At 34.3% G+C, this 26,005-nt stretch overlaps 2 protein-coding genes across 8 annotated transcripts in view; one reads left to right on the top strand and one right to left on the bottom strand.

The window, feature by feature from the left end:
* Positions 1-26,005, bottom strand: part of LOC123563813 (somatostatin receptor type 2-like) — a 146,093-nt gene continuing 120,088 nt past the window's right edge. For 3 of the 7 annotated variants that reach the window (XM_053536352.1, XM_053536338.1, XM_045356850.2), the window contains 2 exons: positions 7,196-7,301; positions 1-2,208 (listed from right to left, as the gene is read on the bottom strand). In XM_053536352.1, coding sequence (XP_053392327.1) covers positions 888-2,186 — 1,299 coding nt within the window. In that variant the 5' untranslated portion in view covers positions 2,187-2,208; positions 7,196-7,301 and the 3' untranslated portion in view covers positions 1-887. Of the gene's footprint in view, positions 2,209-7,195; positions 7,302-9,303; positions 9,501-26,005 lie in introns of those variants that run through there. The other 4 variants (XM_053536345.1, XM_045356851.2, XM_045356848.2 and 1 more) reach the window with 3 other exon arrangements.
* Positions 19,691-23,689, top strand: LOC123560916 (uncharacterized protein K02A2.6-like). The gene has a single exon (XM_045353068.2). It carries the CDS (start codon positions 19,691-19,693, stop codon positions 23,687-23,689), a length of 3,999 nt encoding a protein of 1,332 aa, XP_045209003.2.

The raw sequence follows: 26,005 nt of genomic DNA, 5'->3' as shown, positions 1-26,005 counted from the left end.
TCCTTCCGAGCATTTATCAATTATTACAAGAAAATCATACTTGTATTCATTTGTTAAAAAAATAAGTTTACTTTGGACTGGAAAGTATTGACTGCCAAGCGTCTGTGGATATTTTTATCATTCTGTCTAGCCATTCTTTTGATGCAACAACTTCTATAAGCGTGCATTTTAACAACCTATTAGATAGGTCCTCTATCTTCTCCGTATTGTGTGATCGGCAATTGTAACAAATAGGGAAGATAATCTGACTTAATCGTCTAACGTAGATAAATACCAAGACACGATCTAAAAGAGGGACAAAACCATACATTTTCATGATTAATTTACAAGTTTACAAGTTTCTGACAGTCTTATTCAATAACTACGAAAATATCTTACATTCACGCCAACAAATGACTATTTACAGAAATGATGGGATTCCGACTTGTCTACCGATGACAGCTGCACAATAAAACACTAAGCACATGATATAAATGGAATAATTCTGGCAAACTTCATTTCGGTTTTCCTTAAACAAATATCATCATTTGCCTCATATATTTACACAGTTGATGAAACAATTACAAATTAAAGAAAACAGTTGTGTCATTACAATTCTCCGGAAGTTTTATCAAATATGTCTCGGAACAATTAGATCAGAACGTGAATTTTGCCTAGAAGTTAAAGAACATTATTACCAAACAGAATGATGTTTGCCGAGTCTACTATACGCCTCAAGGATCAGTGTCACTTCTTACATTATTTCCGACAACAGATTAACAATACCGCACAAAACAAAATATTAACTGTCTGTCACAGCAACATCAAGTTAGAGTTTTCATTCCCCAACCCATCAGCGAGTAATTTGGACTGAACATATACTTCCTATCTTATTTAACCAACAACTATTATTCCTCTTGACCGTGTTTGGTTTGAATCTCTTTATCTACGTACTGTATATCAGTTTCCAAAAGTTGTTCTTCGTTAGCATTTGGTTCATACTTGTGCACATCAATGTTGTTCAGCTGGAACGCATTATTCGTGTGCATACACGTGTTTTCCGTTTGGTTCACCATTGATGTGAACTCATATTTTTCGTCCTTTCCATTTTCCTTTCTCGTCGTGGACCGTGGAAATATACTATTATCCGCTGTGTGACTACGGGATGATTCAATGAACTTTACGCAGTTGAAAGCTTTCAAGAAGCTTTTTCTGAAGACTTCACTTAAAAACGCGTACAAAATGGGGTTGATCATACTATTGGCAAACGATAACACAGTAAAGGCGCTGAACATATATATTTGCCATTTTGGCACTTTGGTACCGGTTGGTTTAAATGTAAGATTTCCTTGGAAACACCAGTATGGTAACCAGCAAATAACGTACACAGATATCATAGCTAGAACCATTCGAGTGACCTTTCTGTTTGACTTTTTTCTTTCTTTAGATTTCTTTCTCGGACCGACACTTTTCAGTCGCAAGACGACGGATATATAAAACACCGATATCAAAGCCACTGGAATTAGAAATCCTAAAAGGAAGGTGTACCATGTAAAAGCCTTATCGCCAGGTATTGGCTGGTCGTCAGGCCAGTGTATTGTGCATGTATCTTTATCAGCGTATTTCAAGTTTGGAACTGTTGTGGAATAAAGAATGATAGGCAGCATCACAAAAAACGATATAGACCATATGCTGAGACACACGAAGAAAGCAATTCTCGTTGTTCTGTAGTGCACTGATCGGACTGGATGACAAACCGCGAGATATCGGTCAGCAGACATGGCTGTAAGTGTAAACACACTTGTGAAGAAATTGATAGAGAAAAACACAAAATATATCTTGCACATAGCTCTGCCGAATATCCAATATTCCAGAATAGTTGTTGTTATCAGAAAGGGCAGGCTTAACAAAAACAGCACATCGGAGATGGCTAGATTTAATATGTACAAATTTGTCACTGTTTTCATCTTTGAAAAACGTAGCACTACGTAAATAACCAATCCGTTACCAGCCAGACCACATAAGCATATGAAAACGTAAGAAGTTATCATAAAGATTTGATGAAATGGTAACTCCCGTGGTTCTGCCCCTATTCCTGTTGTATTATTTCCCGATGCTGATTGGTTGTCATAGTAACACACCAGTTCATATCCAACTACCATCGTTGTATTTGGCTGCAACGTTACAGGTAAATCTTCAGACGTCATTTTGATGTCTTGAGAATGTATTCTGAAAATAGAAATGTATAACTAAAGAATATAATCTTGATCTACTACTCGTTGTTCTGACCCGTCTCAAACAGTCGATTTTACAATTTGACTTATGTGCAAAGACAATTAAAATGGCAAAAGCTTTCAAATACTATGGAGGTCTTCTGAGCAAGCTATTACAAATGGATAGGTGCGCTGAGAACCAGTTATTGCAAAATATAAACACAAAAGACTCTTTATAAATGAACGTTGACTGATTTTTGCGTAATTTATCGAAGTATTAATAGTATATGTACTACATATCAGGCATTTCAGTCTCTGTTTGAATTGTAACATAATAAACGGACAGTATACTACCGAAGTATCAAAGTTTATACCACAAGCTCAGGTATCACGTTTTACGTTGTATAATACTAATCAGAGCTTCGTTAGAATTTAAGTATAAGATAAAAAGGATGTTCAATAAAGTCCGTGCTTTTGTAAAGATAGATGTAGCAGTTACATATAGACACAAGAACTTGATTGACAGTATTGGTAGAAATGAATTTACCGAGCTGTTACATTAAATTTTGATTAAATCTAATCTCAAATAAATGTATTGTATATTTTAAATGGCAGACACAGAAGACGGTAATCAAACAGCCAGTCGACACCTGATACATCAAAGAGGATATATGGTTACGTTCACGGGAATATAAACGTTGCTAATTTATGGCCAGTTAGACATTAGACAATTTACGGTGAATAGCGACAGATGGGATAACTTTGACCAAACATTACAGACACTTGTGGCAACAGTAAAGGCAAAATTAAAGTATCGTGGCAATCATTCTGTAACGTCCTCAAGCTGGAGAAAGACACGGCACCACGCGCTACGTAGAATATAAGGTTTTTCTTCAATCACATTAGATATCAAAAGAGCGCTTTATCTTCTTAAATTAGAATGTTTTATGTTTATTTCAGTCTTTTTTTCTAACGACATTTCCATAGCGTAGCAGCAATTTGGTTGATTTCATTGTAGGTTAAAATAACAAAGATAATCGATACTTCATTACTTTTGTAGAAGCTCTAGAATCGCTTCTTTATAACAGTTGAATACACTTTGCGCTTTAAAAGAATGTGGTGTGGTAACGTGTAAAACAGAGGTCGCATTTCTTTATTCATGTGTTGTTTTCATTCACGTCGTTCGTTGTCTGGCTAAAAATGTATTTATCTTTCACTATAGCTTCACTTATTTTGTAGTCATGTTCAAGTATGAGGTTTTACAACGCTCTAAATTTTCAGTTCCAGGTATTCTACAGCTGATATGAATACACGTTTAACGACAAGATTGCTGACTGAAAATCCAACTGTATTTCGGTTTGAAACTTTATGATAGTTTTACTGTTTACATAATCCCGCATGATATGCTTCTAAAATATCATTTTGTTAAAAAGATAATGTCAGTGAGAAAACAAAAGTACAGCATTTTACCCAACAAATCATGCTTTTTGTTTCCTATTATGTTCATGTTTATCAAACCGCATCTGTTATCATTCTGATATATGCTTACATAAATCCTGTAGCAATTAGTCCAAACAATATATTACCTTTGTAATCATAAGAAGTTGTCCTATTGACTGTTTCAATTAATGTCCATAAACTCAATACTTGAGCACTGAAACCACTCCTGTTTTTACAAAGAGCAAGCTGTGCACGCATATGGCGTAGTTAAAGAATATTAATAGGTTCAAAACACTTAACATGTGAATGTGCATTTGTTGAGGTCGCCCACAAAGACAACTGTTGTTGATTTTTTTTTCAGGTTTGATTTTGCTAGTTTGATTACAATATCTTACATCAGTCCGCCGTCAACTATAAAATATTCCTATATTTTGTTCAGGATACAGACTTTTTCTAGCATATAAACTAACCTACGTAAACGATGTATAACTTAGTACATTTGGGGATATAACTTTCGATAGACGAAAGCATATTTAACTTCATATTTTCATTCAGTTAACGATCTTATTTCAAATAAATTTACGAAAACATGTTTTTTTTACTCGCAAGTATTTTTTCATTACATACAATTTACGAAACAACTGAATGCAAAATGTCGTCGTTTTCCCGACATATCTTAGTTTAACTAATGCATGAGCAAATGTGTATTTTCTTTTGAATTGCTGAGTGTGTAGAAAATACAATTAAGACTCTATTTTTATTTAAAATGGTTTCGAATACTGATACGGTTGATTGCATCACTCCAAACAGTTGAACGGGTATTCCTAAACGTTTATCAGATTTCAACGCAATCTAATTATCAGTAACGATACCTGTTAAATATCAAGTAGCGTTGGAATATTTCTCGCATGTTAGTACTCAAGAATAAGCTGATTCTGGAGAATCTGTAGGAAAATGTATATACATCTATAAATAAATATTTAGTGAAAGAATAAACTGTGACGAAATAAAGAACGTATTTCATGACTAATACTGTATAGCTACACGTACACGATTTGGCGTTATATCACAGGTATTATTTTAGCAAAATTACTTTCAGATGAGATGTGACTTCACAAGTGATAAAACGTCTGTTAGCATGACATATATGCGATTGCAAGTTTTAAGTTCTTTTGTATTAAGTTTTCCGCTTAAAATAACACTGGGTTCCTTCTTTTTCGTGTCTGAAACAATACTGATACTGACTTAGTATTGTTTACTTTGTGAACTCTTCTTGGTCGGATGTCTTGGAGCAAAAGAGGCATTCAGTTGAGATTCTGTAGAAAGATACATCATCTGATAGCGTAGCACTGACATCGCTTATTAGTATAAATAAGTTCGATTAAGTGTATTCGTTTTTACTTGAATTAATATATTTGCAGTAATAGCTATTGAAATACCTTATTTTTAAAGTCTGTACCACGAAGAGAACTTTGGGCGAAAATTATCGTATTTTGCGGAACATGTTTCAGAACATTTGGTTTTGTCTTCCATTCAGCACACTGGGCATAAACAGAAACGGCCAATTATACAATAATGTATAATTACATTACGCGAATTTAACATCTATGAATATTTTTACTTCCTAGATCACTATCGTATATATATGCGTCAATAACAGCTAAGACTGTGTTATAATTATATCACAACGTGGTTATACGCGTCAATTATGAATGACTGGAGTGAATGAGTATTGATTCATACAACTTTCTTGGAGGATAACTGGCCAGCTTATTGGAATCAAATTCGTTAAGCCCGTTGTATACTCTTGCACCCTTTCATGACTGTTACAGAACAATAACATTCGAGTATTTCATATGTGATAAACGTATCTTTATATATAAATTGATGATTATGTGTCAAATTAATAATGTAAAGAATATTCCCATTCATTTATTTCATTGTCTTTTCTTTATCTAGTTTATTTTGGTTATAAGTAATAATTAAAGTCATAAGGTTGTCGCTTAGCCGTTTCATTAAGAAATTAGGTTTCCGTTATAGGCAGACTAAAGCCAGGTCAGAAAGGATGAATCCATGTCTTAGACACTTACGTTTTCTGTAATTAAATTTGAAATTGCAGTTCACTGAAACAGCTTCTAAAGTTTTAAAGTATTAATTGTACTGCTGTTTAAATAATGCCGTTTTAATAAATGCAAGATATAAAAAATACATTGTCATCTTATAGCGTTCATGTTTAAAAGTATATCAAAATCATAGTGAAAAGTAAAAGAAAGATTTACCTGTTTTCGATTGCCTTAAATACTTTTCCAATACGGTTTACTTACACGTATGTCACACATATATCTCTTTATTTAACATCAATGAGATTCATTATAAAAGTGATAAACCATGAAACATATGTAACTATGATCAGCCAGATCTACGTGTAACAATTAAAAGAGTAGAACTTAACACCACAGTTACATATTTAATTTTTTGTTTTTTGCACTACACTGCTCTTTGTATACACTTAGTACATTTGTTTTTGATATTTCTTTATCAATTTAATGTTAATTCAAGGACGTAAAATTTTTACTCCTTTATAATACCAATAAACATTTAGTTCTATACATATCAGAAGCGATACAATAACCCTTAAAAGTGTAGTTATGTGTCCACTGTATTTCAAGATATAATTTGTTTCTAGTTGCATGCGTTTTTCATTAATTGTTTCAAGATATCTTTTAATTTTATCATTTTCAGTCTAGAAAGACAAGCGACATTCGAGCTACATAAAAGGAGACAAAACCAATTGCAAGAAAGCAAAAGGCAAATTAAAAGACTTATGACACTAGCTTATTCAAAACTGGTGCCTTCAGAAAGAAATATTGAATATTTTTGTCTTTTATGACTAGCACTGGTGGGTGTCGTGAACAAATATAACCTGGTCATTTAAATCACACCATAGAAATATAATTAATTTCACACCCAATAACGTTCAAGCCGCTACTTGTTATAAAATGATAAATAATTTTGACAGTGATTCAAAAAATGTGCTAAACTTCTAAACGCTCCTTATTTTTATTTTAAACATTGTGTCGATTATATAAACATGTATTTTACATAATACTTCTTGTTTCGTAGGGTGTATTAATATAAACTCTCTCTATCAGACAGAGAGATATTATATTTCTTTTTTAAGGAATTTACGAGGTGACAAGTGTGTGTCTTTTTAATGTCTCTATTCCACGTGGTCATGGCATAAAAAATATATAGCACACCTGTCATCTTGGAGCTTCCGTTAGTATTTTTGTTTTACGAATTAGATTTTTAAAGTAGATAATTCGGGATCTATCTTCAAGTAATAAATTTTCAATTAAATTTTATACTATCCAAATAACCGTATCTGACTTAATTCTTGTCAGAAACTTATCATGAAAAACTAGAAAACAATCTGAGCGATTGTTGGTAAAGCTCGGCTTAACTTCAATGCCATAAAAACATTAAAATATTTACAGTAATTATAATTATATTTGATACATAAACAATTAAAATTATGTAACAAACGTTAACAAATTCCCCACCCTTTGCTATTTTAATGTTTCATGGATGGTTCTGTCTTCGCTATACCTCTGTACCATATGTAAAATATTCTAGCTCGTGTGTTGTAGTTTGATACACTAGACGAACCTCTAACAAATCGAATTATCTTTATGAACAAGTTTATACTAAATGCCCCGGCCATGAATGTAACAGAATACAACTTGATTAACCTAAAACAATTCAATAAAGCTTTGTTTGCTATGAAGAACAGATTGCATCGGATTCCTTAGATTTTTGTTTCATTTAAATATGTTCTTTCAATTTATAGTGATAGTATATCACGGTCTTATAATATATCAAATTTGCTTTTCGATTCCTGGTTCTATGTATTTAACTGGAACATAAGGAATGAAATAAACAGAACATTTTCAGCAGTTTGATTTGGAACACCCCTTTATCTGATAAAAACTCATCAAAATGCAACATGCGATGCCTATTTAAAAACAAAACAGACAGACAACAATCTTACGTTTGTGCTTTTATTTATTAAATTGTGCTACTGAATCGAAATTTAATAAAATATTAAGTAAAATAATAAAAATAAACTAATTTATCTGAATATTTCTGCTATAATTCCATGTGTAATCATGAAATTATATATTGTTGAAAATGTATTGTTTTAAAATCCAAAATGATGAGTTTTATTTTCATCTTTATTCGCTTTATCCACCCACAAGTTTAAAACAAACTGTTACTTCTACTAGTACTTTTGAGTCCTTCGATTACTTGAATTGTCTGTAAATGTACGGACGTATAATTTTCTTGTACAACCCTGCTAGAGAAAATGGAGTTTACATTCTGTATGGTAATAGGAAGTAGATTACAATTTTGTCTAGCGCAAAGCACATAACTAGTAATACTTCTCCTTTGAAAATCATAAGACTTGGAGAAATATGAAGTATATTACAATTGTCTAGCGCAAAGCACAGAACTAGTAATGCTTTTTCCTCTGAAAATCATAAGTCTTAGAGAAATAGGAAGTATATTACAATTTTGTCTAGTGTAAAACACATATTATTAACTAGTAATGCTCTTTCCTCTGAAAAGCGTAAGACTTGGAGACCCATAATATCATATAAGCCGTGCCATGAGAAAACCAACATAGTGGGTTTGCGACCAGCATGGATCCAGACCAGCCTGCGCATCCGCGCAGTCTGGTCAGGATCCATGCTGTTCGCTAACAGTCTCTTCTATTCCAGTAGGCTTTAAAAGCGAACAGCATGGAGCCTGACCAGACTGCGCGGATGCGCAGGCTGGTCTGAATCCATGCTGGTCGCAAACCCACTATGTTGGTTTTCTCATGGCACGGCTCATATATATTCATTACGTGTAGGGTATCTGAACATCTATTTCTACAACAAAACGATGATATATGCACTTACTGTAGCAAACTATCATGCAATACTAGTCTGATTCAGTGTATTTTATGTTACCCAGACTAATTTCAGATAACGATAAAAAAGTACAGGTTTCCAGCGAAGGAAAATATTTACACAACCAAGTCTGAATTGATGCACATTACCATTACTTTACTACTAATATTTTAACAAAGTATCGACCTTATTAATTCATCATATGACCGTTTAAGTTGCGGTAAAAGGGAGAAGACGTCGCAATAATAATAGCGTTGCTATTAACACCCTGATGATGCATTACTTTGTGGAATAACTATATAAATGCGAAAGGAAACAAAATTTAAAACGTTTTATGTAAAGAAGTGATCAGTATCAATAGTTTAATGTCCATTCTGTACAATAATTTATATTTTAGTGTTAATAAATTAAAAGTGTAAGATTCCATGTATACATAGGAAGCGTATCTTATATAATACTACATTAAAAAAAATGGCGGAATTGTTATTGATCCTTTATTTAAAGCTGTTGAAACTATGTGTGTCAAATAGAGAAAACCTGCAAATTATTATTAAACAAATTCTATACTTGTACATTACTCCTAGTTTAAAACTTACTATTTCACACTATTTTAATGTTGAAAAATAACAAAGTACTTCACACATTTGTCATATCTTTCCTATCACGCATTAATACATGATTTTAAAAACTACACAATACCATACAAATCTGTATACCTCATATTTTTTTTAGGTTACAATTTCCATTTCATAGATCCCTATTGTTACAACTATCCGCATAAGTCTTCTATCCATATTTCATTAGCAATCACTATATACTAAGTTCTCCTGATATTGCTATCTCTAAGAATGGATAGTGCCGCATCTCTCTGATTCTCTATATCAGTGTTATTTAATAGCCTGCGGAAGTTCATGCTCTTAACGGAAAATCCAATATACGAATTACAGCAGAGAGAGAGAGAGAGATGTAAAACTTTAAAGGAAAGCTTTTAGTATGGCTATAATTCAGTCTCATTCACTGCTGTTGCCTTAAGCTGTATGATCATCCTAATTTTTCTGTCTGACGGTACCAAGACAATAGCAAGGTGAGATAATTTCTTGCTTTAATACTGACGGGCTGTAATATTTTTTATGGACACTGCGCAGTACACATAAAAGACACATTGAAACATAATAAATATAAATATATTTTACTAGAAATAATTTTGCCATCCATTGACTAGATCGAATTGAGAGACACAAGTCTTGTCTAACCATTTTAATGAAATCACAAAACTTGTCAAAGGACCATTGTAAAACATGCCCGCTACAACATTTTTTAAGCGCAGACTAAGCGTCCATTTGTTCACATTTTGGTTATTTTTTATTCCAGATATTAGTTTTGATGGGAAACGCTAGACTGATATTTTGTTTTTGCTGTGAAATCGTTTTACCGGTCATAATCCTTAAATTATTCATTTATTTCACCAAGTCTTCTAAAACCTTAAAGTTTACAAAAATGTTAGCTTTATCACCTGTTACAATCTTAAAGAACTTGGTCCTGGTTAAATATACAGTATATATTGTGTGTATCGTAGTTTATCATGGCAAGAAACCGACTGACACCCTTTAAATGAAATCAATGCTTTTCCACAGACACAAAGAAGGCATTCACTGGAGAGTAATCAGACTGAATATGATAACATAAATAAAATAAACGATAAATAAACTCACTCTTGAAAAAAGAAAGATACACATTTCCCGTCTAGCCAAATTCACTTTATATTCTGACAGTGTAAAAATATTTCTCAAACACTTTGAACTATAATTAACTGCAATGTACAGACTCTGAAGAAGCGTTTGTAGTTAAAAATTACGTTGCTAAAACATTTGTTGGAAAATAGTTTGTGTCATATTATCTAGATCTATATGCAACGTAAAAGTAACATGTTAACGACACTCTATACACATTACCAGTATAACTGACGAGACAGTATAGAATGTAATCGTAAACATGCAAAATAATTACATCATAGATATGTCCAACACATAAAATTTCTCAGTTTTGCCGATGTTATCAGAATTTTGCTGTATGATATTGCTTCACAAACAATAAAGGTCGTGCAGTGGCGTTAAATCACACGTCACGTCAGTAACAGACCGATAGAATTATTTCTATTCCTCACGGGTTTTTATGTATATGCGGAGGATTTCTTTCAAACTAAATGATCAGATCGCTTATAATATCTTTAAAAGTCAAGAACGTTGGATATTTTAAAAGGTAATTTTGAAATATTAAGACCGAAAACTAGTTTAACATGCAGCATTTTGTTTACTCAGTGTTTTCTTTTTTTTTTGTTTGTTTTTTTTTTTTTTTTTAATTTTTAGATAAGTCTAGAGAAAAGCCCTTTGAGGCATAGAATGAAACAAAGCAAAATAGCTGTTCAAGAGAGGTAATGAACTATGCAACACCCTCACTCCCCCTAGAACTATACTCTACTTCGCTTAAAAGTTGTCAAACAATTTTCTGCAAGCTACAAAGTGAAATCTGTATCAAATTTTCACTGACACACATTTCGTTGTTACGTAAATACCATAGATATTTTGGAAAGGAAATGTAAATATTAAATTACTTGAGGGTATTAATTTTACGTATCTACTCAGAATTACATGTAACATATTAAAACAAAACACGGCAACTGATAATTAACAGAGTTTAATTCATGTTCATACATTACATGGGTACAGTGTTATTAAGGACGTTTCTAAAATTCGCGCTCGTCACATTGTCAAATGTATCTGAACGCGCAACACATTTCAGATGGTAAATTACAGAAACTTTCTGCAATTTGTCTGTCGAAGAAAATGTACCAACATTAACATTAGTCATATTCAGTTTTGATCTTAATAATCCACAAACGTGTTTGTCTGTTTTCAAAAATTAGGGTCATTGACATTAATACAAAGGTAAGACCAGTAGCAATGTTTGTAATGGTTTTTGTAAACCAGTTGTCTTCATAGGAAATTTATAATTTCAATTTACGACAAACTGAATATATTTCAGTACTTATGTTATAACATAATGTACATTGTACATTGATTTTGATGTATCTTAAAAAGAAACTTCTAAATAAGCCAGCGTACACTGACAGATCTGTTTACATGAGTGTTTGGATATTAGTGATCAATATCTAAAATGCTTTCTAGCCGTGAATCTAGATTATTTTTCTCCTCATTATTCAAGGCCTGGCGAACAATAAATAATGCTAATGATGATGGCCGGCTAATCAAATGTAATTATATCAATTTGTAATGGTAATTGTAGAATGTCACTATGGGAGCAGGACGGAGATGAAAGAAACTGAGTAGAAAAAAGGCAAAACACTTGTTTGTATTGGTCTCGAAAAACTTCATAGAAATGCTGCAGAGATTGTATACACAGTAATATATTATTAACAAACATGCATGGTTAATTACATGTGTTTATTGCTGTACTTGTTTTATAGAGAAAAAGCGTTTTTGTTCTTACGATATTTTGTCTAGTTATTTTGAAAAAAATATTTAGCACAATTCCCTTGTCATTATCATTCTCTAGGTTTCGTTGCCGCATAGTAACCATTCCAAATATTCACGTTCCGAAACCGATCATTATTTGTCCGTTTTCAATTTTAAATGGTTTATGGTTTCGTTTCGGTTTTACTGTCCACTGACCCTTATGCATTCTAACTGCTTTCGGTTCGGTATCTGTTTCGGTTCGGTGTATTTGTGAAATGGCCTATCATTCAGAACAATGAACTGTTTTTGTTTCATATATATTACATGTTTTTTCTTATCTTTCGATACCTTATCGAAATATGATTATAATGTCGGTTTTGTCATTTTTCGATTTGGTTTTAGAAAGTTGTGCTTTTTCCTGGCTCTGCAATGCATTAACTAGGTTTAATAAAGTAATGATATGCATTATCTGACAATTCACTAAGCAATACAATAGACATTCCAATAAATTGTTTTGTGATGATTTATACAAGAAAGAACTGTATCCCTGAATTCTCTCTGCTCAGTTATTTTCTTTTTGTTCCAACAAAAATCCAGGTAATTGTTAGTTATTGATAGAAGCCGTAGTGCTTATTTTCTAACGTCTTGATTTTCGAACAGATTTTATCACCTGGCAAACAAAAAAAAATAACATTAGTTTCTGGGAAACACTAGTGTATATAAATCTTATCGATTTCATCCTGTAACAGAAAACTGGTACGTTATTGAGAAATAAACTGCCTAAAATAATCAATCTTAGTAAAATAGTACATTTTACGAACAACTTTTTGTATTATAACATTTTCATATTGAAACGTCTTCAAAAAAGACACTCACAGCTGTATCGAAACCACATTAAATAATCGTTCGTTAAACTTAGTTAAACTTTATATACAGTTGACTTAAGGGAAATAATGAAATCAGTATTCTGAGACGCACAAAAGGAAGATGACTTTTTTGTTAAAGATTTAATTTGTTTCTTATCGAGCTCAAAGACGATCGACATTTTGAGTTCCGCATTAATATAATATGGTTATTATAATAGTCGCTTAATCTGGGATGCTGTATTCGACTCGAGTGGATTTTGCCAGCTAGGATCACATGAAGAGCGCAAGTTGGATCTGGCCTGGCAAACTCTACGACGGCCGCATAAATAAATCCCAGATCTAGTGTACGTTTTATTCGACCTAGCGGGGCAGGGTTTCGCGACGCTCCACTGCATTATTGTGCAGGATAATGTAGTACATGTAACCAGTGAGGCGTTGAATTGAAGTTGTTGGTTACCGAAGGTTACGGAATTAAACAATTATGTTGCTCTGCCTATTTTGCTCGTTTTTTGAGATTACCCTTACTTGCAGAAGTTAGAATTAAATCCGCCCGCCAGGTCGAATAAAACGCACAATAACTACTCCATCTCTTTGTTTGTTGTTTTGTTATAGAACAAAATCTATAGTTTTTACCGATGTTAAGATAGAACGGAGTGTAGATTTTGTGTGCGTTGTCGCGTCTTTTTCAAGTATAATAACACATAAGCTATATTTTGAGAAATAATATATTAGATACTATTTGGTCATTATTGTTCCCTGTTTTTGCCTGTAGCTTCCCGTAAGTGTCTTTCAAAATCAAAGATCACTCAGACAGAGGAAAAGCAAGATATTCCGTCTCTTATTTCTTTAGACATATACCACGTATAAACATTCTTTGTAGAACAACATTAGACTAAAGTTCCTTTCCATAAATGAAACATAATTCAACTTGATTAACCTAGGTCAATTCAATAAAGCAGTGTTTATGGGAAACAACTGTGTCTTCAGATATGTTATATCCACAGATGTTAGTCTAAAGGCCGAATATGGAAATTTAACTTAATTACTTAACTTACTTAGTTGACTAAATAGTTATCTACAAATAAGAACGAATCATAGTTTATATGCACGAACAGCATCATCACAATAATGGGCTCCAGAATGTCTGTATCATATTCTAAACAACTACTTTAATGTTAAAATCATTTAATGAGTCTCGAAACAGTACAATATTTTTGAAAGTGTCTCTAATCATTTTAAGGAAACTTATAATATTATTATCAATATTAATGTATCTAACAATAAAAACAAAAATAACAAACACACATTATTGGTATCAGAAATTAAATTAACAATTACAAAAATTGTACATTTGTTTTTACTTAATTAATGTTTATTGTATTATAGTGGGAATTGCATTGCACCAACCTGGTTTAAGGTAATGATATGCATTATCTGAAATTTCAGTCAGCAATATAGACATTTCAATAAATTAAATTGTGATGATTTATACAAGGAAGAAGTGTATCGCTGAATTCTCTCTGCTCAGTATTGACTTCATACTGATCTCAAATTTTAAGTACAATAATTAAAAATAAATAAACAATTCTAACCGAACGAACTGTTATCTTATGTCCTTTATACATGTTTGTGTACGTGGTAAATTTTAATTTGTATACTTCAATAAAAACGTTAAGACAAGAAACGAAGAAAATTGCATAACCCTTGTTTTACGATTCCAATTTAGCCATTCCGTAATCTTTTACTGATTCGTCGCAGAATCTCTTTTACAAGCTCAATATTTGCTATTATTAGACACTTTTGAAGTGTTCCGTTTGTGTACATATTATATTAAAACGATATTGTCATCATGATTTATTGGTATTTGATCAAAAACCTCTTATTAAAGATTATAAGGACGAATCTAGACCAAAACTCGCGGAAAATCTGGCGAGTAGACTATTTGACAGTTTAATCACTTAAGAAGATATTTTCAGCTCTCAATACCCTCGCAAAACATTACAACAGTAAGGTATTTATAAATTTGGAAACAGTCATATAGGTGAAGTCCAACATTTGACATGCTGACGGATTAGCAGGCTAATTCAGACTGGCGTAGTCATTTCCTGAAATTTTCCAGGACACCATTAATTACCAAAGGAGTAATTTATACGTAAATTCGATTTGCAAATAGGTCAATAGAATACTGACGGATATCATATCATTTTAAACATACATTTTATTAGCCGGACAGTGTATTTTTGCGTATATACCGTGTATTCGTTTATTACTGTTGTTTTCTCTACAGTTTTTAGACTGGACCTAAATTAAACGTGAAGTGTTTGAAACATTATTATAAATGGTTTCCTGCATAATATAAGAACTTTTTTTCCACCTGTTGGAATTCAAAAGTAAAGTCTTAACTAGTTATTACACATGATGCACCTGCATTATTCCAGTTAGTGTTCATAAAGTCTGAGACAAAACACGCAAAATGGTAAATGCGTCCGTATGAAATTAGAAAGAAACCATGACGGAGAATATCAGCAATACAATTTATGCCTTTTTAGACTTTTGAAAAACGTACTTAAGTTCTTTTGCTCATTGAACTACATGGAAATTATGAATCGGCGATACATATTTAAATATATTTCACTTAACAAGCACTTACAGATTTTAATATGAATTTATATATTTTCACATTTCAAAATTGTAGAAAATAAAAGCGAATATTCCATTAAATTCACACTGTTAGTATATATTTTCTGGCTGTATAATGACTCGCCAATCACCTAGATAATCTCGACACTACATAGATAAACAGAATTTCACCGTTATCTTATCATTTGATAACTATGGCATGCGGAATGCACATTAATTCCTTAAACTATAGGTTTTACTGTTAAACCTAGGGTTTAACGCCTCTTAAACCCATAGTTTCAAGTGTCGTATGCACAATAATGTTTAAACTGTGGTTTTAAGTCTTAAACTACGGTTTGAAGTCTCTTAAACACATAGTTTAAGAGCGGACCAATCAGTTTAGCTTAAACCGTGGCTTAAAGTGTCACGTGACATTGTACTGCTACATGTAGATTTAGCAGTATAATTCATTGTGCATTCATATAAATTTATAAGATATTTGTATTTTAAAAGCTAACAGTTAAACCTATAGTTCAAGGAATCAATGTGCATTCCGCATGCCATTATTTATAACCAAAAGTCATCATTGTCTTCAAGTTCGTCCATTTTAACATATTAATTCAGTTTAGCTTGTGCATGGGAGCGTGAAGGGTGTTGCACATTGTACTAATCACGGGCAGACTGAAGCAAACCATCCTAGCATTCTATGGCACCTTGTAGATTTACTTTATGAAACTTTTTTTGAAACGTATGATTAAATATCTAAATTAAAACATTAGATAACATGATGCCTTCTGTAAAAGTGACTTCATCTGGATACAAGTCAATTTGTCCTTTCTCTAAGACATGATATGTCATTCATAATAATAAAGATGGTAAATCATTCAGGCTTCGTCACAGTTGGAATGTTTCAAGCGTTTTCAAATATCTCATTAGACAAATCCTAAATATAAAGGTGAAAAGATCTGTTTCGCCTAATTACAACAGGTGTCAGGTGTTTGAAATAATAGGAATTCTTTCATGAATCTGACTGTAAGTCAATACTTAATTGTTTTTTGTATTTTTTGTTTCAATGTTTAAGTCGTTAGCTACAATAGAGGACAGCTAGTTTAGGAGGTAGAAATTACAGCAAATATTTGGTTTTGCTACTAGTCCTCTATACATGTACCTGTAACATGTTTTCAAGAGATTTTACAATCTTCTAAAATAGCGCTTAACTCGTTTTTCGTCATACACATGGTGATTGTATTTATTAAGGTGAAGGATTACTGTATAACACAGTAATAAATTCGAGATAGATATTAATACTTAAAATTGTTTCGTTGATCCCGTTGAAAGCAGGTAAGAAGTTGCTATGTTTCTGTTTATTTTTTCTAATAAGGTTCCTAACATGTTGATTTCTGGCTGAATATATTTTATTCTGATCGATGATGTTTTAATGTATTAACATTTATAGAAACAAGTTAATTAAAAACTACTAACTAAAAACTAACAAATTATTTTCATTTCTGACATTCACCGGAAGTTCGAAAATGATACGCGGCGTTAACATGCTTAAGTGACATAATTCTTTTCGGCACAAGATTTAGATAGTAACGGGATATGCACTAGGAAGTTTCAGAGACAGGCTCTAATGCACTAAAATATGTTTTCCGAAAACTGTTTGGCATAAAACAAGAACGTTTTCTATAAATCGATCGATTCTGTATTATTTCAACAATAAATAGACAGACTCATTAAGCATTATATGCAAGCTAATGCTGTCATACAAATAGATAATGAGCCGTGCCATGGAAAAACCAACATAGTGGGTTTGCGAACAGCATGGATCCAGACCAGCCTGCGCATCCACGCAGTCTGATCAGGATCCATGCTGTTCGCTTTCAAAGCCTATTAGATTTAGAGAAACTGTAAGCGAACAGCATGGATCCTGACCAGACTGCGCGGATGCGCATGCTGGTCTGGATCCATGCTGGTCGCAAAGCCACTATGTTGGTTTTCTCATGGCGCGGCTCATATCATCTTTCTCCTGAAACACAACAGTTTTCACTGAGCACCATGTTCTAAGCAGATACATTTCTGCGATAATACAACGTCCATTTTATGTAACAAAGCCATATAAAACGCAAACACTGAAACGTCATTTTTTATATTAATGTAACATGTTATGCTTAGATATAATCTATCAAATCAACGTTTTAGACTTTTTATTAAACAAGCATAGTCCCATGGGAATATCAACAGTAGTAATGATCGAGGATACTGTCACGTAATCATGTATATCTAAAGCACAGTAAGAACTGTTCTAAGATAATTTACTCTACCCTAAAGTATTGTATTGAGACTAAAGATTTTTATCTACAATAATATGAAATCTAAAACAATCATAACCAGTCACATTCTCCATATATCATAACAATTGATTCCTATATCTTAATGTTCGAAAGTCCAAATGAGGGTAACTTCCCCTTACCAATACTGCAGACACTGCCATCGTGATGTAAATGCAGTGTTATTTTATTTATTTATTTTTAATTTATTGTACATAGCATATATCTCAGTATTTAAATGTAATAAATCTTGCTTGTTACACGAGAAAAGCTAAAACATTGTGACGCTCACCTGTGAAAATGAAATTATTTGGAAATATTTTGAGTACAGTAAAAATGAAGAATCGCTTAAAGCAAAATATAAACAGATTGAAGCATACAATTATGTTCTTAATGGCTTTGGCATATATGTCAATTTGCCTGTTGCTGTTGATAACTGCAAGGCTTTAATTAACCAGGCGTTACGATCACATAGTTTTATTATCATCGCGTCCTTTCCTTTGCGGCATGGGTTTGCTGACAATATTTCTGCGCGCACAAAGGTTGTATAACGTTATGAGCTCCAAAATAGATTTCTTTGTATATAAAATACAGTTCATTCGTTTATAACATAAATATAAATTTCAGACTGGTCACCAAAACATCTGATCAGATGTGTTTTGAGTATTAATTTGTAATTTATGGCGATTGTTTTTCATTTCTTAACATTCAACGAGTGCAATCGTATATTAGTATGGTTTCCGATTTAAAAATCAGCCATTTATCCACCTGTTACAATTCAAGCGTAAAGACTTCACTATTTATTACACTTATTATACAAAATGTCATGATACATTTTCTAAATTTCACTTATCTTCAGAATCTGTAAAATGCGAGATGTTAAATGCTCCGTGTGACTTAACAGAGAAATGCTGTCGAGGAATATAAATCATACAATTAGTGCAGTGAATATAATGAATACAGAAGCAGGTCAGACAGTTGATCATGGTCTTTCGACAACGAAATACATTTCTTGAACAATGAATTGATGTTCTGCAGAAAATGTAAGACAAGCAGTTGAACCTGTCTTTGCAGTCACATGTATTAAGCAGCTATTTCTCTTTAGCAGCCAGTCAAGTAACTGCCCAAATGGACTTTTTGTTATAGATTCAACTTTTCTTAAGCAGCCGCTTGCCATGAGCAGCCACATTATGCAGCTCCCTTTGTTCGCTGCTTTATACAGGTTTTATAGTATATCAAATTTAACAAGCACATCATTTGATTTGCCGGCCCAACTGTCTCTTAAGTCATGATTGCAGAAATGAAGCATAGTTAGTCCATAAGTGTACACTATCAGTAATTTAATCGTACTTGCAGTGAAAAACACATGAAATAAAACCCACTGTTCCCTTGATAATTGAAATAAGAGTAACCTAACTCATAAGTCAAGCCAATTTTGCTTTTATAATGCTTGCAAACTATCAAAGAATCTCGGTAGATGTTTATTTTATTAAGTATTATATTTTCATATTCATTCCACAACTAAAAGACAACGGGAATACGACTAATGTGCAAAAGCCATTTGTACTGATGTAGTAAATTAATAGTTTTACACCTTAACATTTAGTGTTTCTTAACCTGAGTAAGATGACAACGATATTGTGTTATATTCTAATATGTGAATTAGTATTCGGAACTCTTTGTCTTTATCGTTGGTAAAAGGTCGATAGAAAATTCCGCCAAATAAAAGTGTAAATCTTGAGAATTTCTCTGCTTATTGTGTTCCCAGAGGTGCATTTACAAAAGTGGCGACGAGGATAAACATATGTAATCATCATGCCTTTGTTTGGGAAGATAAGTGAATTCCAGGATGGCCAAGAAAGCTTTCTAAACTATGAGGAACGGTTGGTACAGTTCTTCGAAGCCAACGAAGTGCCCGATGAGAAACTGGTCCCTGTTTTTCTGTCCGTGATAGGATCGTCAGCGTATGGGGTCCTCAAGAACTTGGTTGCTCCTGCACTCCCCAAGGATAAATCTTATGCAGACTTGGTCAAACTATTGAAAAATCATTATAACCCCAAGCCGCTCACAATTTCAGAAAGGTTCAAGTTTAATAAACGCAATCAAAAAGAGGGGGAAACAGTATCTGAATATGTAGTCGAGTTGAAACGATTATCTACACATTGTGATTTTGGAACATTTTTAAATGACGCATTGAGAGATAGGTTTGTCTGCGGTCTACGGTCAGAAACGATTCAAAAGAAACTGTTAGCCGAGGAGGAGTTATCATTTGATCAGGCCATTAAGATAAGTACCGCTATGGAAATGGCTGAGAAAGACACTGTGTCCTTTGGTGGTGTGGCAGCGGCAGCTGTTAATAAAGTGAAAATTAAGTCGCGTCCTGTTCCAACACCGTCTGAGCCTAAACCTGTAAAAACTCCGCAGAAGAAAAATGGGTGTTATCGTTGTGGTGGGAATCACCATTCAGACTCTTGCATGCACAAGAAAAGTAAATGCTATAATTGTGGTAAAATTGGTCACTTAGCAAACAAATGTAGGAACCGGCAGTTCGCGAGGAACACTAACTTTGTCGAAGAATCAAGTGATGAAGAGCTTACTTTGTTTGTTTATTCTAATTCAGAAAGCAAATCAAATCATCCGTTTAAGGTGAATTTTATGCTTGATAATGAAGATGTGTTATTTGAACTAGACACGGGTAGTTCAAGAACTCTAATCAATGAACATACTTACCGCGCACAACTAGGTGGTAATAAACTTCGTCCAACTAACATTAAGTTGAAAAGTTATTCAGGTCAGAGCATAGACACTTTAGGTGAAATTACTGTATCAAGTGAAGGGAAATTACTGACCGCTGTGGTTGTCAAAGGAAATAGGCCAAATTTGCTAGGTCGTGATTGGCTGAAACAAATAAAACTTGACTGGAAAACAATCTTTGCTAGTGTTAACAAAGTAGATAGCTCTGATCCGGTAGAAACTATGAAACAAAAATTCTCAGAAGTATTTGTGAAAAATGACAAACCGATTTTAGGTTTCAAAGCAACTATTCATTTGAAAGAAAATAGCAAACCATGGTTTCATAAAGCCAGACCGGTACCCTATGCATTAAAAGACAAGGTGACTGAGGAATTGAAAATTCTTGAAAAAGATGGTGTAATTGAGCGTGTCGATAATAGTTCTTGGGCAAGTCCGCTGGTTGTCGTGCCAAAGGCGGACAAGAAAAGTTTACGACTATGCGGGGACTATAAAGTGTCAGTAAATCGTGAAATTAGCGAAGATCAGTATCCGCTACCGAACGTTGACGATATGTTCGCGACCCTTGCTGGGGGTAAAAAGTTTACTAAGCTGGATCTTACGCAGGCCTATGCACAGCTAGAACTTGATGAGAACTCCAAGGATCTACTTACAATCAATACACACTTGGGATTATATAAGTATAATCGGTTAGCCTATGGAGTGAGTTCAGCACCTGCGATATTTCAGTCAGTGATGGACACTGTACTGGCTGGTCTTTCTGGAGTGGTGTGCCGTATAGACGATATACTTATTACAGCTCCATCCGATGACGTGCATCTACAGCGACTCGAGGAGGTGTTGCGACGCCTTCATACACACAACATCAAGTTGAATGCCAACAAATGCGTGTTTATGGCAAAGAATGTAGTGTTCATGGGACATCTTGTAGATGAAGAAGGTATTCATCCTACTGACGACAAGGTAGAGGCTGTCATGAAAGCGCCAGTGCCTACCGATGTTGGAACCCTGAAATCTTACCTGGGACTCCTGAATTACTACGGTTCATTTATTCCGAATTTGTCAACAATGCTTCATCCGTTACATCAACTGTTACGTAAAGGAGCAAAGTGGGAGTGGTCGGCTGAGTGCCAAGAAGCTTTTGACCGCTCTAAGGACGAACTCTCAGGTACAAGGGTACTCATTCACTATGATGAACAGAAACCTGTGATTTTAGCTTGCGATGCTTCGGCATACGGAGTGGGGGCAGTTATCTCCCATGTTATGGAAGACGGAACAGAGAAGCCGATTGCTTATGCTTCTCGGACACTGGCTCCAGCCGAAAGGAACTATTCTCAGGTAGAGAAGGAGGCGCTAGGAATCGTTTTTGGAGTAAAAAAATTTCACAAATATCTCTATGGGCGCAAGTTTTCTCTACTTACCGATCATACCGCGTTGACAACAATTTTCGGTCCTACCAGGGGGATACCTACCTTAGCCGCGTCACGTTTGCAGCGGTGGGCTATACTCCTATCGGGTTACCAGTATGACATAAAGTATCGGAAATCGTCTGCGCATGGCAATTGTGATGGGTTGTCACGGTTACCTGTAACCAGTAGCGAGGTTGAAAGTACAGATGACTTAGTATCTTTCATTGAGGAACTTCCGGTTGAGGCAAGAGTGATTGCTGACGCAACTCGAAAATGTCCAATTCTGAGTAAGGTCATTGACTTTGTATTAAGTGGGTGGCCAAAACATAACGACGATCCCAAAATACGACCATATTTTAGCAAACGGTTTGAACTTGGTGTTGACCGTGGTGTGCTACTATGGGGTCTACGTGTTATAATTCCAGAGACTCTGCGGAATACTATTCTTTCAGAACTTCATGATCAACATCGTGGGGTAAACAGAATGAAATCGCTGGCTCGCGGTTATGTCTGGTGGCCTAACTTGGACTCTGAACTTGAACACCTTGCGGCCACCTGTGGAACCTGTCAGTCGTTGAAAGCACTTCCTGCAGAAGCACCGCTGCATCCATGGGTTCGCGCTTCACGCCCTATGGAACGAATTCATATTGACTTTGCAGACTTTAAGAACCATTCATTTTTGATACTAATAGATAACTACAGCAAGTGGTTGGAGGTTATACCAATGAAAAGTACCACCAGTGAAAACACTATAGACAAACTAAGATCTATTTTTAGTTACACGGGGTTACCTGAACAACTGGTTTCTGATAATGGCCCACAGTTTACATCAGTTACATTCAAGGACTTTGTAAAAACGACAGGCATTAGACACACACTTACTCCGCCCTATCATCCATCGTCAAATGGGCAGGCAGAAAGGGCCGTGCAAGTAGTTAAAAACGCATTGAAAGCCAGAATTAAAGATAATGCGAAAAGTGTAAAGTCAGTGAGCTTAACACATCTCCTTGCTGATTTCCTGCTGAAATATAGAATTACACCACATACTACAACCGGTATCGCTCCATGTGAACTGTTCATGAATCGTCAGTTACGAACGAGATTGAGTTTAGTGAAACCATCTAAGGACAGCAAAGTGAAGGACAGTCAAATGAAAATGAAAGCTGTTCATGACAAGTCAACTAAAATGCGAACATTTGAAAAGGGCGATCAAGTGGCAGTTAAAAGCACAATTCAAGGGGGAAGATGGGAGTGGCGGCCAGGCGTTATTCATAAGGTACGTGGAGCAGTTTCGTATCTGGTGAAATGTAACAACCGAATTCGATACTGTCATATTGATCATTTGGTTACCCGGCATGCAGAGTTGCCATTCAGTGAGACTTGTTCTGTGCCATCAAATGACTTAGTGGCTCCGGACGTTCATGATAATCAAAAGTCCGTACTTTCCGAATGTTCTATTCCTACGGCCGAAACTCCTGTGGAAGTCTCCTCTTTACCACCTGGACCAGTATCTCTGCCAGGAGAACCTTCGAACCCACCATCTCCGTCTGTGCCATCTACTGAAAGTACTGATTCTAGTCCAGTGAATGAAAGACCGAAACGTACAATCAAAACACCAAGGAAACTGAAAGACTATGTGTGGGAAAAACGCTAGTGCATACACAGTGTAAGGGCCATAATAATGCCCGTGGTGCACAACAGAACCTTGGTTCTGTATATCTGTCATTCACAAATTTGGATGTATATAAAACTTATATGCAAAAGATTCAATCATAAGTTTAATAGTTTTTATACAAGGAATAGAAACATAATATGGTGTCACCACTGTGCTTAAGGGTCAAAATAACACCCGTGGGACACAACAGAACTCTGGTTCTGTATTACAAAACATATACTTACGAAATCAGTAAGCTTGAATACGCAAAACTAGATTTTATACTTTGTGTTAATCAATAGTTAGTTCTTACTTTGTTTTCTAATGTGAACTGTTTTGATCTTGTGGAACTGATTACTGAACTGAGGTTTCAAAGACATATCTAGTCAAGAAGAAACAGTATTAATTTTTAAACAGTATTATAAGAAACAGTATTAATTTTTAAACTGTTTTTACAGTTTTATGCTTTATTTGATTACATGAAAGAATCTTGTAATTTAATGTTTCTACTTTAAAGGGGGGAAGAATGTAGTAAATTAATAGTTTTACACCTTAACATTTAGTGTTTCTTAACCTGAGTAAGATGACAACGATATTGTGTTATATTCTAATATGTGAATTAGTATTCGGAACTCTTTGTCTTTATCGTTGGTAAAAGGTCGATAGAAAATTCCGCCAAATAAAAGTGTAAATCTTGAGAATTTCTCTGCTTATTGTGTTCCCAGAGGTGCATTTACAAAAACTGACATACATGTAAAATATATAAAAAAAAAAGTAATTTGTAATCGATGTTTATCGCATACATGATATCTCCTTGAGTATGATACAAAGTCCCATTATTCTTGTTTAAAGGTCCAATACTAAGGAAAGTGAACATTTTAATTTCTTTTAAAAAGCACAGAAACTATTTCATTTTATTGGAAAATGAAAGTTGGTATGTAGAAAATCGAAATAAATCGCAGTATATGTACAGTTATTTTTCTATGAAGTATGAAGAAAGTTAAAAAGACCTGGGGGGTCATTCTGTCGATTCATTGAAATTTCAACATAATACACATACATTTCTTTGAGTTCCAAAGATCTTCTGTAAATTTTGACATGCCAATCTTCATTATTTAGTGTCTTGCAGAAGTCTATGCACTGGCTATGAAAAAAATTGCCAACTCACTTTCCCTTAGTAATGGACCTTTAACTGTTGTCGGTTTAACTAATAAATATAGGGTAGGGGTGGGCACCGTGACCAAGTGGTTTAGGTCGCTTGCCCCTCACCGTTACGGGTACTAGCCTTTCTCGTTCAGGATGTTGAATGTGAGGTAGCCATCCAGCTGGCCTTCGAAGGTCAGTGGTTTTGACCGGGTGCCCGCTCGTGATGGAATAATACATAATAATAAAACTTCCTCCGCCATGAAAGCTGAAAAGTCGTCATATGACCTATAATTATGTCGGTGTGACGTTAAACCCAACAAAAAAATAAGTATAGGATACACGCTGTTAAGACTTAGAACATTTTTCTTAAAATGAATCACCCTATACATGTAAACATACAGCAAAAACATTGCCTTTTTCCTGTTAATCAAGTCCGTATCAGTTTAACTATAAATAAATATGCTCGTGAAACGTGAAGTGTTTGTTAGGGACGTTAAGTGAATAGATGTTATCGGTTAGCGTTTTCCCCTGAAACAACAGTTTTCACTTAGTACCCAGTTCCATGCAGGCGCCATAGAGCATGTGATAATCTGAATGACAAAACTACTAAAGGTAAAAAAACATTAAAGAACATCAGCATTAATTTCTCTGAACAAATCAACACGTTTTGTTTACAAACAAAAATGTCATTGAATACATAATAGTGGATTAAATAAGACCATTTACATAAATTGCAGCATCAAGCAGCATCAATATCACCATAAAGCCAACCACATTTGATTTATTTTGAGAATAATTCAAGATTACTAAAAACTTACATGATACCGGTAGTAAAAAGAAAATTGTTAAATTCAATTATATAATTATTTATTTTATTTATTTTGTTGGGTTTAACGTCGCACCGACGCAATTTTAGGTCATATGGCGACTTTCCAGCTTTAATGGTGGAGGAAGACCCCAGGTGCCCCTCCGTGCACTATTTCATCACGAGCGGGCACCTGGGTAGAACCACCGACCTTCCGTAAGCCAGCTGGATGGCTTCCTCACGTGAAGAATTCTACGCCCCAAATGAGGTTTCGAACCCACATCGATGAGGGGCAAATGGTTTGAAGTCAACGACTCTAACCACTCGGCCACGGAGGCCCCCAATTATATAATTAATTAGACAGT

This window comes from Mercenaria mercenaria, chromosome 2 (assembly GCF_021730395.1).
Source record: "Mercenaria mercenaria strain notata chromosome 2, MADL_Memer_1, whole genome shotgun sequence".
NCBI lineage: Eukaryota > Metazoa > Mollusca > Bivalvia > Venerida > Veneridae > Mercenaria > Mercenaria mercenaria.
This window is presented reverse-complemented; position numbering and strand designations above follow the sequence as displayed.